The 13,912-nt window shown below is 38.0% G+C and overlaps 1 protein-coding gene across 1 annotated transcript; it reads right to left on the reverse strand.

Annotated features, from left to right (window-relative positions):
- Positions 1-6,948: 6,948 nt before the first annotated feature.
- On the reverse strand, positions 6,949-12,443 carry MKRN3 (makorin ring finger protein 3). The gene has a single exon (XM_079126784.1). It carries the CDS (start codon positions 12,349-12,351, stop codon positions 10,837-10,839), a length of 1,515 nt encoding a protein of 504 aa, XP_078982910.1. The 5' UTR covers positions 12,352-12,443; the 3' UTR covers positions 6,949-10,836.
- Positions 12,444-13,912: the final 1,469 nt, after the last annotated feature.

Below are 13,912 nucleotides of genomic sequence, written 5' to 3' on the forward strand. Positions count from 1 at the left end.
AAGTCACATATGGTCAGCCAGACCCTGACCTATCCTGGCAAGTGGCACCACTGGGAGAGGAAGGCCAAAGGCACCAAAAGGCTTTGCAAATGTCTCCAAGAGTGATCTCTGAAGAATCTCAGCTGACTCATAGTTTTGATCAAGTTTTGATCCACTTGGCTTTAAACATGTGTCAGCAGAGCATAGCCCAAAAGCAAAGTTCCATAAGTACATTTAAAAGGAAAAAATGATGTTTTTTTTTTTTTTAATGTAACTTAAGATGTACATCTGTGTCAGTCCTACCAAAAGTAAATGAAGCTGGAGGCTATAAAGGAAGGGCTCTTGTGTGAGAGTGCCAATAATAATTATCACAAGAGTTGCAAATTTGTCCTGAGTTAATTCAAGTCTGATTTTATAGACCTACAAATCTTCCAAACCTCCTACACTGATGAATTTGATCTGTTTTTCACTGATATGATTATGAGTTCCTGTCCTCATGATTTTCAGAGACTGGTTGAAATACTAATTTCTTTTGTGCTAATTGTTTACAAAAACAGTAATGCTTTGCTGTCTTGCTTATTGCTCTCCCTGCCCTATGTATGCCTTGTCTAGTCACCTGCCATCTGTCACTGTGGACCTCTGGACTGCTCTGATGCTGAATACCTTAACTGTCCATACCTGGCCTGTTGGAGAACAAGGACTTGGGTTACTTCCCCAAACTTCACCCTCTCTCAACAGGAAGCATCTTGGAGACATAGTTACCCACTTTTCCATAGAAATGGAATGTAGAAATTGACAGTGGAGAAATGTAACAGTGGTCTACCTTATGTTTTGAATATAGCCCTTGCTCTCTGCCACTGCAACTTATTTTTAAAATGGACATGTTTCTTTCTCTTCCTCTCTCTTTGCTCTTTCCTAATATCTCCCTCTCCTTAACCTCAGGGTAAACAGGATTACCTTTCCTCCCCTCCTAAGTAGGTTATCTGCCCCTTATTACACACCCACCATAGGAATAAAGTAATCCAGATTTTGGGGATTGTACCAGAAGATTTCAGAAATGACTATCTCCCAAATTAACAAATGAATTACAACTCAAGAGAACACATGGAATGTAGCCTTTTAGTCATCTATTAAAAGCCCCCTGTTCCTGCTGATGGGCAGAATCACAGGCTTTGGGACAGGAGTCCCCTGTGTTTCTCCTTGGCTAGCAAGGCAATAAACCTTCTTTTTCCTTTTTCTCAAAACCATGTTCTTGTTATTAGATAGTTACTGGGGATAAGGACCAAGGTTTCAGCAACAGAAACTAGAATCCTAATAGGGTTGTGAATGGTAAAGACAGTGCTCATGAGGTTTCAGATGAGAAGGAGGACTCTACTGGCAACTGGACTAGAGGTCATTCATGTTACATACTGGCTAAGAAGCTGTCAGCATTTTGCCTGTCTTGAGATTTTATGTGAAAGTAAGTTTAAAGCGAAGGACTTCTTATCCTGGTGGAAGAAATTTCTAGGTAGCATAGCATTTGGCAGCAGCATGTACACTGTTGGTGGGGTTAAGCCAAGTTTCTCATGAAAATCAGAAACTGAAAGCAAAGCAGAAAAGTAGAATGATTTTAGAAAGCTGCAGTTTGGCCAGAGAACTCTTAAGAAAAACTGGAGAAAACAAAAGTGTGCTTGTGAAGACATTACAGCATCTAAATAAATGCTAAAAACTTTCCCAAGAGGCAATAAGAAAGATAACTTGAGGGAATCTCAGGAATTAGAAAGACCATGTCCATTTCATGATCAAGGATGTAAAAGTAAAAATTCCCTTGCGAAGAGAACAGTGAGGCACCCTGCTTGCACATTTGGGCCTAGGAAGTTGTTTCACTATGCTAAGCCACTCAGGCACTCAGAGACTGCTGCAGCCATGACTACAGCATGGCTACTTGGCTACTGCTGGAGATGGTGGCAGTTCTTGGCATCAACCACATGGTGCTGATTCTGCAGAAATGCAGCATGCTGCAGTTAGGGCATCATGGAGGTTTCCACCAAGATTTCAAATGAAGCCAGGCAAAGTGCAGCAGGATTGGAGTTCCTGTGTGCACTGTCTGTGATGGCAAAGCATGGAGATGTAAGCAGTAAGCTAAAGCTGCAGTGGAGATCCCCAGGATTAAGAAATGCCAGTACCATGAAATGTCTGCTAAGGAAAGATGCAGGAAATGAGGAGACAAGCAACAAGAGAGGCCATGTGGGCCGCCACCAGCAAAGTCAGAGGGGTGCACAAGTCCTTTGGAGAGAACATCAAAATACATGGCACCAGCTGCCAGACGTGGAGCTACAAGACTCATTTGCTTTGCTGGATTTTGGTCTTGCTTTGGGTCCATCCCTTCTGTCTAGCCCTCCCATTCTCCATTTGAAATGAAAATGTTTACTATATGCCTTTATTTAATGGGTATATGTAACTTGCTTTTGATTCTTACACGGCCTAATACTGAGAATTTCCCTTGTGATTCAGAGGAGACTCTGGACTTGGACTTTTGGGCAATCACAGGGCCCCTCTACCCAACTCTTCCCACATTCTAGAACAAGAGAGATAGGATGGGAGGAGGCAGTAAACTCAAGGGTTCTGGATTAGACAACTTTGATTAAAATGCTGGTTATACTACTTTTTGGATATGGGTCTGTGCATGGACAAATTACTTATCTCTTCTCTTTTTCTGATATGGATAATGAGAACAATAATTGTATACTGCTCTGCATGTTGTCAGTTAAATTAGGTCTTCCTGTAGACTTTCCTGCACATTCCCTACCACATGTTCAACATATTTTATGGTATTTATTTTTATTAAAGGTTTGGGTTATCTGGGATTCAGGGTCTGGTCAGGGGCATCTTCTTCTTCCTTTTTTTCCCCTTGCTATCTAACTAATGAAGCGACTTTAACCATTTGGCGTGTAGGGCAATAAACATGACAATTAAATTTATAGCTTTCACTGTTACTCAAATCTCTACCCTTACTGCTTTTAAAATAAGTGAATGCAATGTTAAAAAGGCCTGTAAAGCTTGTAGGTTTGTGGACATGCCTGATTAGTTCTTTAATGTTTTTGTATACTTTGAGGATATATTATTATGTGAAGACAAATTTAAAATGCTAACTTCATAAGACACTGGGAAAAACTCACTTTTAGAGGGTCAGATGAATATAGAATATTGAGTACAAAGACCCAAGTATCTTTGTGCTCAATTTTATTATTTTATTATTACATGGCAATTCCAGATATTTGTGAGCCTTATCAGTAAAACAATGTCCAGTTTTGTCATTGAAGTGATTAAAAACTGTTAATCATTGCTACGTCCTCACGGGGACCCTTGGATTAAATCATTTAAAAATGTTTCTCACTAGAGTTTCGTCAACCATATATTTGTATCTTCACAAAACCCACACTCACAAAAGAAATCAAATGCACTAACCAAAACTGACAGTTTGGGGGTGTGCATACTTTGTGCGTGCATGTGTGCGCACGCACGCACACACACACACACACACACACACACATACACTCATGCACAGGTTCATATTCTTATGTGTAGTCACTTAATATGTAGGTTATGTATGTATTATATCCATAAAAATATGTTTTACAAATTCTGTCTTTTTAGGGGCTGTTTTTGGTTTTGTTTTTGCTAGCTTGATGCTTTTCTTCTGAGAGTGCTCATGTCAATGTTGTAAGGCTCATTCTAAGGTGAGCAAATTTATAAGGCAGGGTATGGTTGAGAAGTCAGACCCTGGTGTCTGATGGATTGTCATTCTTATAGCCATGGGCATACCTTGCCTTGGTCTCTCAGCATTCTACAAGGGGATTATGATAGCAACAACCTTTTAGGATGATAGGAAGAATTAAATGAGATAATATATCTTAGAACAAAGCATGGCACCTATTAAGCTACACGCAATTATTTGCTATGGATATTCTAAATTTTTTAAAGACTTCTACTGAGCATGCCATAGAAAGGTATTCTTGACTTTAACACATGTATCCTATGTTGTTGCTGAACATTTTTAATTTCATATTTATATTTGAAATTTTGCTGTAAGTGGTGTATGATATCTAAAGGTCCCACATATTTGCTTTCTAGATGACTTCTGAACTCATCCTACAACTTTTATTGAATAATCCCAACTATTTGTCATCGTTATCATAAAATCAATTGAAATGTGTCCATTTCTAAACCTTTTCAACATACATCCTAGATATAGTAATTCAAATGCTATTACTTTCCTTATTACGTTGTGGCTTTTTGTTTGGAAGGGTTCACTTTTGTGTGTGTGTGAGAGCGTCAGGATCTCACTTTTTTGCCCAGGTTGACCTCAAGAGATTCTCTTGCCTAGTAGCTGGGATGATGGGTGTGTGTCATAGAAGCCAGTTGACTTGAGATTTTTAAATTCTAAAGTACTCAGGTTCTATTGGCCACTTTTCAATAAATGAAGTGTCACAAGTTCCTTTTATTTTTTCAGAATGGCCACTTTGTACTTCATTAGGATAAGTGTCAAATACAGGATTGATACAATGATGATACTGAATTTCTCTATCAAACTTAGTGGCATACATTTTCATCTTTTCAAGTGTGGTTTAAATTCCTCTGAAGTGTGAAAGTTTCTTTTTTAGCTTTTACACATTGATACTTAAGTTTATTGGTGTGAACTTTATTGCTGCCATAACAAAAACAGATATTCCATTATATTTTCTGTGTGGTATTTGATTTATAAAAATTTATTACTATGTAAATTAGTACCTTAATGGTCTCTGTTCTGAAGTTTTGCGTTTTCAACATATAATACATCATTTGCTGAGAGATGAATCTGTTTCCTTATTCAAAGGACGTCTCATTTATTGGTCTTGAATGAAACTTGTTGATCAATACATTAAAATAATGGTAACTGATAGGAAAGAGAACATTTGTTTTAGCCTGATCAAATGATTATATGATCATTTACCTTTGACTTTTTAAAGGGATTAAAATGCTAACTTCATTTCTTTCTCGTTCTATTTCTTTTTGCATCACTATTAATAAATCTGATCATTAGTTCCTATATATATGTGAATATGTATGTTATTTTACATGTGGTTACAGTTACTATAAAATTGCATCATTCCTATTTCATATAAAGGTAGATATGTTTTCATTTACTAATTCTTGGATTATATTATATATCACTAAAAAGATTTGTTCTTTAAGGATTTTATAATTCCAATTTTTAGGGAACATTATGACAATTGTCCTGATTTTATGTTAATAGATAGGCTACTTTTTCATATATTTTGTAGGCAGTGATTGATAAAATACATATAACTAGAAGACTACCCATGTTTTTCAGTTTTTTTCAGTTGAATTTCATCTGGTTGAGCAAGAGTAATGTTTTTAATAGGCTCTTTATTGGTTGTGAATTCTTCCCACTGCGTGTGTTGTGTGCTTTTTATTTTCATTTTCTTTTTTTTGGGGGGGTTACCAGGGATTGAACGGAGGGGCATGGAACCACTGAGCCATATCCACAGCCCTTTTTTTGTTTTTATTTAGAGACAGGGTCTTGCTGAGTTGGTTATCGTCTCACTAAGTTGCTAGCTTTGAACTCGAAATTCTTCAGCCTCGGCCTCCCAAGATGCTGGGATTACAGGCATGAGCAACCACACGTAGCCCTTCTTCATTTTCTAAATTAAGTTGTATATTGCTTTATCAACCATAAAAATAAAAAGTTGTACCCCATTTGTATTTTGTAAATTGTTTTGAAAGACTCAGCTTTTATATTTAACCATTTAATTTCCCTCTATTTTTGTTTTCATCTATCTTTGCTTTCCTTATTTGCATGCTTTCATATGTGCATTTAAAAATAGTACAAGTCAAAGCAAATATGTATACACAAATTGTATCCTATGTATCCATAATATATATGTATATATGTTTAAATAATATTGATCATAAATTTTTCTAAAGATATATGAAGATGCAAAGGAACATAACCCACCCTTTCCTAGTGTTTATTCTCTTACTGTGCTGTTTTGTCTTTCAATATTTCATTTGCTTTTTGCACCAATATTTATAAATGAGTTTGATCTCTAGTTACCTGTGTTATGGATTGCACTATATTGGTAACATTTTGATTCCCATGTTATGTGCCAGTCATAATTATTCAGGAGACACTTTCTTCTGTTCTCTGGAATGGATTTAGAGACTAAACAATTCACATGTTGAAATTTAACATCCAATGTGATAGGTAAGGAGGTGGGAACATTTGGAAAGTGATTGAGTCATAAGGGTAGAGACCACATAAATGAGATTAATGCTGTTATAAAAGGGACCCAAGAGAACTTGCTTGCTAGTCCCTTTTACTATGCAATAACACTGAGAAAATGGTTGTTTATGAATTGATGTTATGATTTGAATGTGGTGCCAAATTCACGTGTTCAAAATTTACTCTCTAATGCAACAATGTTCCCCTTCCCAGTATGATGCCCTTTACCATTTTAACATATAGCAAGAAGGCCCTCATGAAATACCAAGTCCCTATATCTTAATTTCTTAGTCTCCACACATGAGAAGTAATTTCTTTATAAATTACACACTTTCTGGTATTATTTAACAGTACCATATGAAACTAGGAAGTAGGATGTCACTGGACAATATATTGCTGTTGCTTTTATCTACCTCTCAGATTCCAGAACTATGAGAAATAAATGTCTTTTGTTTATAAGTCACCCGGTCTATGCTATTCTGTTACAGTAGCTTAAATGAACTAAGGAAGAATTTGTGCAACCTTTTAAACATGTTTAAATTTTGTAGTACATTTCTGGGGACAATGTCATGTATTTTTGAGGAGGGCAGTGAAGTACATTTCTGACAACTTCAGTTTTTAAATTAGTTATTGATTTGTATACATTTAACTTTGTCTTCTGGATTGATGTTTGGAAAATTATATTATTATATTATATTATTATTTCCCAATCACCCCTTTTCCTATGCCCACCACAACTCCATCCCAAATGGAGTTGTAATACAGCATCAGTCGTGGCATATACCTGTGTGAGGACAATAATAAGGTGTTTTTTTTTTTTTTTAAATGGAATTTCTTGTTCCCTCATCAGTTCATTCAAAAAGAGACCAAATGACAGATGCCACTTCCACTAAGATTAGATGCAATGTTCTCAACTGCTTTCCCATGAAGGCAGCTAGGCCATTAAAAAACTGCCATTTACTATTATTTTTTGTCTATTCTATATTTGATCATCACAATAATCCTGTGGAAAAGGTACTACTGTACCCATTTCTCACATGAAGAAACTGAGGTGTAGCAAATTTAACTAACTTGGTTAGACTGCATGACTGGTAGGAGGCAGAACAAGAGAAATCACACTCCCAAGTGTTTATAATGAAGTGCAAAATGGAGGAGCATATGGGTATTGATTGTGTACTTGACCTGTTTAAAGCCAGTGAAATTCAGTAAATGGATTTTAGTGATATGTGAGCCATGAAACTAAGTGGTTTATCTTCAGAGAGTGATTGCTAGGAATAATTCCTTTACCATATTCGTGTGCATGCACATTCACCAAATTTACACACATGAATCATGAGCAAATCAAACTTGCTTCAGTAGGCTTTTCCTGTTATAGTTGGAATGATAACTTCTGTATGGACCCCAGGACAAAATCTATGAGTCCTTGTGGGGATGGGGGCTGGCACACACCCTGAATCATTCACAGAGCAAACCTTTGTGTAGATAGGGCTCCTCTGTTCCTGACTGCAGCAGGGTGGCCCAGCTGCCATTATGTCATTTGTCATTTGACCGCTCTCTGAATAAGCTGATGAGGGAACAAGGAATCCCAGGATTTAAAAAAAAAAATCTCGTTATTTTTCTTAAGTAGGTATATGTCACAAATAATATGCTGTTGCTATATTTTAAGTCACTGAATAGCACATTTAACTATATAATCTTTGCTAACAATAGATTATTATTTTAAAATATGAATATGAGGGTGCTGGGTGTTATTATATCCCTTGCCTATAAAATAACCAGAAAATAATAAAGCTTTCTTAACACAGTCCCAAAGATTCCCCCAAAGAAAAACTTGGTGGAATATTAATTCTTGTGTAGCAGCTTCTTGGGTCCATAAATATTCATAAACTCCATTTTTATACATACCATTTAAAATACTACTTGTGCTTCAAGTTTTTTGTCCAGGCTACACTAGATCCTCACAACAATCCTACAAAAGAGGTGCTACTATACCCATTTCTCACACGAAGAAACTGAGGTAAAGAGAATTTAAGTAACTAAGATGGTACAGCTGGTAGGAAGGAAAGTTAGGATTTTAATTGTCCTTTATCTGTCTCCCCAACCCACTTTTTCTACTAACACTTGATTCACTATATCCCTGAAACTTAATTAGGACTATCTGGTTTGAAACACTATTTGAGTAAAACATGATATTTCACATGGCTGGGCAGTGTACATTAAGTAGAAAATTTTCAGAGCTCCCAGTCTCAGCTTAGAAACCCCTTCCTGACAGGTTAGCCACTACCAAAGCTATTTTGAGATTTTAGTGTTAGTATGGTCTTTGAAAATGCTTCATCCAGTCCCATTTTTTGATTGCTTTGGGCACGTGAGATCTCCCACATGGATGAGGAAATAGATAAAACAAGGACTCATATAAGGAAGAGGTAATGTAAAATTGTGGGAGGCTGAGGCACACTTTGAAAAGTAGAATAAGAATCAGAATCTGGCACCCTCTTGATAAAAGCTCTAAGGATTCCCCCATGCCATAGGAGTTAATTTATGCCCCCTCTGGCCCCACCTGGCTGAACTATCCATATTTACAGGCCTTATATACATCACTAGTGATTATATGAAGCTGGTCAACCTACTCCTGTGTAGGGGTAGACAGAAGGGAAAGTTCAAATTCTAAAAATAACTATTTGAGCTTCATCCCTTGTTCTACTAATTCATATCTACTAATTTCTACCTTATTTTACCTCATAAGTATGAGAAAATATATGATCTGAAAATTCAATCAGTTCTTTTAAATATGCTCAGTTTGCTGGAATAAATTCTGTAAATGTGCTTGGCTTTGTTGGATAGTCAGGGCAGTTTGAATATCCTGAGTGAGATTCAAGTCCCATCATATTTTTCAGCTATCTTAGCCAAGAGCCAAGGTAAGTGTACTCTGAAGTTTGTATATTATTATGTACTATTCTATAAAATCATTTATATAAATACTTAAAATTGTGTTGTTCAACTGTTTGATAGTCCTTGCTGTTCAGTTACTAAACTATGGATAATTTATCCACTAAGCATTTGATTTTCTTTTGCACTTTATAGTTTCATCAATTATCTGCATATCTAGTACAATGTTATACTAGCACAAAATTTGAATAGTAATATATTTCTGGTGAATTATAATTTAACATTTATACAACATTCCTCTTTATTTCTAGCAATGTTTAACCTTAATATAAATTTGTCTGTCATAAAGAGTCACAGCACCTTTTTGATTTTTTCCTATTCTAATTTTATGCTTCTGTATTTTTATACCATATGAATTTTAAGCAGCATGTTTTTAGCATTTGGTGTTTCATTTTAAACTAATTTTATTTACTCTAATTATGGCTTCTTTAAATTTTTCTATATTTAATGTTTGGTCCTTCCTATATTTCATTCTTTTATTTTTACATTCTTGCATGCTTATTGATTTGAGCATTTTTATTATTTTCCCTTTTATAATTTATTACTTTTATGTTTTAAACTCTATCACAAGCCACTGGCTTGGAAAGTCTATAGAGATATCTAGCTATTCATAAGATACTGAATGCAAAGAATTGTGTTTCTGAGCCCAGGATTTGCTGTCACTAAGAATAATAAGATCATGATTAAAATGCATAGAAACAGACACTTATGTATTTACAAAAGCATAGTAAGCTATTAATGCCATCATATGCATTATTAATAAAATACTAAGTCCTTTAAGATCTCTGTCTGTTACAATTGGCTGTAGTCACTGAGTCATTTTCATTAGATGCTAATCACTGACATCTGTGCAGGGGCAGAAAGATTATGCACACAACTCACACAACAGCCCATAATGCTAGCCTTGGATCTTTCGCATTCATCTCTGTATTTATTTATTACATAAACATATATATTATGGTGTATATTCTTTTATATAGTTTTCAAATACATAACTTTAATACTTATACACATATTATTTATATATATATCATTCTTAAATATATACTTCCAAATATAAATAATTTCACATCAAGCTAAACAGGATAAAAACATGTAAACATATGCACTTGGTTTTGGTCAAGTTAAACACGAAATCACAAAGTAACCACAAGTTAACAAGTGCACTTGAAGAGGAAGGAGGGAAAAAACAGACATGTAAACAAGACAGCAGCTGCAAGGCCCTGCAAGGGTCCATTTCTTAAGGCTATTGTGGCAAAAAGCTCCTAATTCAATTAAGACTTCTCTTTTCACACTGTCACATTTATTCTTGAGGGACTTCACAATGAGTAGAAATTCTGTAAACACTAGACTAGAACTGAGTGAATACTGTTGGAAACAGACATAACAAAACAAACCATCAACTGACAGAAATATTCATTTCACCAAACAATAACATTAAGGACATTTTGTTATTCTTTTTAACACAGGAAACATCATAATCCTTGTGGGAATAAATGGGGAATAGACAAGAACACAGAGAAACACTGCATAAAGATTGCCTCAATAGCCCCTGAAAGCAATAGGCATGTCAATCAATAAAGGGAGAACAGGCAACAGCAGATGACAGAGCCTCATCAGACTAGACCATATGCCACAGCATGATGCTACAGATTAAAATTGAAACATTCTTCCAGCTGATAATAAAGCAAAGCCCACTGATCATCAGAGAAAGGAAAACCAACTCTCATTGCAAGAAACCGCTTAAACAACAGATTGGCCAGCCGAAGTATGACAAGCTCCTTTTTACTGCTTTTAAAGAGCATGTTGCTCTCTGACACCCGCACAGGCTCCAAAACTTGATGCCAGTAAGTGCCGGATGATCCACCACCTCGCCTATGATGGCCCCAATGGTATGTATGCTTGTAAAAACAGTTTTCTCCAAATGGGCAGTAACCCCTGCCATGAGCAAAATATCTGCAGTCCTTGTTTCTCATTCCCTCCTTGTATTGCTGAATAAGTTTCTCCTTCTCTTCCTCCTCCTCCACCCAGAACTCACTGGGAGTGACAAAGCTGGAGGGCACCCTGCACTGTGGGCAGGACTTACTGATTCTGTTCTCAAACTGTCTGACACTTCTCCACCTGCGGATACACTGAATACAGAAGGTGTGGTTGCAGTTGTAAAGGATGCCAAAGCGGCGGTCGCTGGGGTTGGCTTTCTCATAGACAACCTCCATGCAGATGCCACACACCTTGTCCATGCTGCGCTGCACAGCAAACGAGAGCTCCATATCTCTCTCGTGTGCTTCCATGCAGACACTTAAATGGGCTTCCCGCTGAGCAGCATCCACGGGGTGTAAGGCCTGCAGCCCACACATGTCGCATACATCTCCGTGGAGGTAAAAACAGCTCTCCCCATTAATGCATTGTCCCCTGGCAGCATAGCGGCAAAGCTGCATCCCCATGCCCACAGCCATCTGCGCTCTCTCAGGCACCGGCCTCTGTAGAGGAGCCTCGGGACCATACGGTGGGAGCATGCGGCCTCGGTAGGGCTGCCCGGGAACAAACTCAATGGCACCCTCCCAGCCTTGTGCACCTGCTCCTCCAGCAGCTTCAAGGCCTGCATTGTCTGTCTCAGCTTCAAAGAAACCCCTTTCAGCAGCCCAGCCAATCAGAGGCAAGGAGCTTGAGGATGCAGCAGGAGGGGCTTCCGCCACTTCCTGAGTCGGGGGCTCGCTCTGCGCAGCCGTACTAGGTCCTCTGTCTGCAGAGGCCTCAGGCGGCGAAACGTGGCCCTCCCTGGCCATCTGCCGCCCAGAGGGGTCGTGGGAGTAGCGACAGTTCTCCCCCTCTTTGCATTGCCCATGCAGATAATACCTGCAGACGATTTGCTTTCTCCAGTCGCCACTGTTCGGTTCCGGAAGAGGGTTGGGGTTGGCCCCGCCCCCTGCAGCCTGGGCATGCCCCACAGCCTCTGTGGCGGGGTGAGCTGGGCCAGGAGCCACAGGGAATGAGGCCAGGCCCGATGCCGCGTCGAAAGGATTTAGACCTAAAGTTGCAGACTCTCCAGAGACCTCGAACCCGGGGAGGCCCGGCCCAGACACACCCTCCCCCGCTGCCTCGGCACCTGCCTCGGCCCCAGCCTCCTCGCAGGTTTCATAGGGAGCTGCAGGCTCTTCCATGGCAGCTTCTTGTCCCCGAAAAGGTTCTAGAACTTCTCTGGTGGTTTAATGTGTAAAATTTGAAGCCGGGAGCTCGGCTCGAGCAAGGTGGCTTCTCGAGGAGAAGTGTTTATTTTTTTTCCTTCCCCCCTGAAATTTGGACCCTCTGAACTTTGGTTCCTACCTGCTTACTCCATAGGAAGTGTGTCGGACACTTCCTGTGGTGACACCACTTGCTTGCTATTGGCTGTGCATCGGGATTTCCAAGCAGACATTTTTTTTTGTTCTTGCGATTCGGGTCTGCCGTAGCCCCCATTTAACGGCATCTGCCACTGCTCCGGCTGTGTTCAGGCAGACCCCAATCCCCCCTTCATCATCGTTTTCTCCGGAGAATGAGGTTTTAATTTAATCTCTTCTAGTTTCCATCGTGCACATTTTATTCGATTATTTTTCCATATGTGTTATAAAAAATCGTAATCCTTGCTTTTCCCCTTTGTTTAAAGTCCATCTTGTAGTTCCTGAAGCATTTCATTCATAAACATTATAATTTTTTTGTTGTTGTTCACGCCATCTTATACCCGTGTATTTATTTATTTTATTATTTATTCCGTGCCTCTCCAGGGTTGGAAGCGTTTCCTTGTTTGAATCTGTTGACAAGAGAGCATTTCTTTTGGTCTTTATTTCTTTTTAACTCTTAGGGACTTGCGTTCCGTATGCTTTTCACTAGCAAGACATTGTTAGCGGGGAGCCCTTTTTTGAGGCTTGTTAGTGCCTGTCAGATGTCTTCCTTTGTTATAATTCCTAACCCTCCCTTCCCCACTGTGTAGAAGCCCGGAATTTGTCCAGTCTCTATGCTGGCTTAATAAACCCCTGTACCCTGTGTGACCCAAGGCTTTTTATTTTTCTTGCCGGTTTAATTCATGGAGGTCCTTTGTTTCCTTTCTTTCAACTAGGTCTACGCTGTATTACTGCAGCATCCCATAACATTCTTTGCCACGCTCTCACAAGTGCTAACTTTTAATATCCATGAGAGAGCATTCTTTTGTTTTAGATACATTTTATTAGACTAAAAATTTCCATTGTATTTTTAAATTGATAAGAATACCTTTGATGATATCTGAAGTTTTATCCTGTGGTTTTCTACATTTTTCGAGAGGTAATCATTTTCTTTCCCTTCATTTGCTTATGATTATTTGAACTTTAAAGTCTCAAATAGTTAACTTACTAATTTTTTCCTAAGATTAAACCTGTATGTGTTATGTCATCAGTTTATATATTATTGGGTCTTATTTGCTAAAACAAGTATCTTAGAGGGAATTTTATAACGAAATTTAAATTTTAGAGTGGACAAAAGTTTAAATATCTATGATATACTAGTTTTGGTCATTATATAAAATCCTAATTAAAGAAATGTTTAAAAATCATAAGCAAAGAAAGCAAATTGAAGGTAGAAAAGCAATCAATTAAAGAGCAATAAACATAAAATAAGGAGGTTAGATCAAGCAAATTCTTTGAAAGGATTTTTTAAAACTAATAAATTTCTAGTGCAACTTATCAAGATAAAATGGAGAAGGCTTAAATA

This window comes from Sciurus vulgaris (genome assembly GCF_902686455.1).
Source record: "Sciurus vulgaris genome assembly, chromosome: 2".
Taxonomy (NCBI): domain Eukaryota; kingdom Metazoa; phylum Chordata; class Mammalia; order Rodentia; family Sciuridae; genus Sciurus; species Sciurus vulgaris.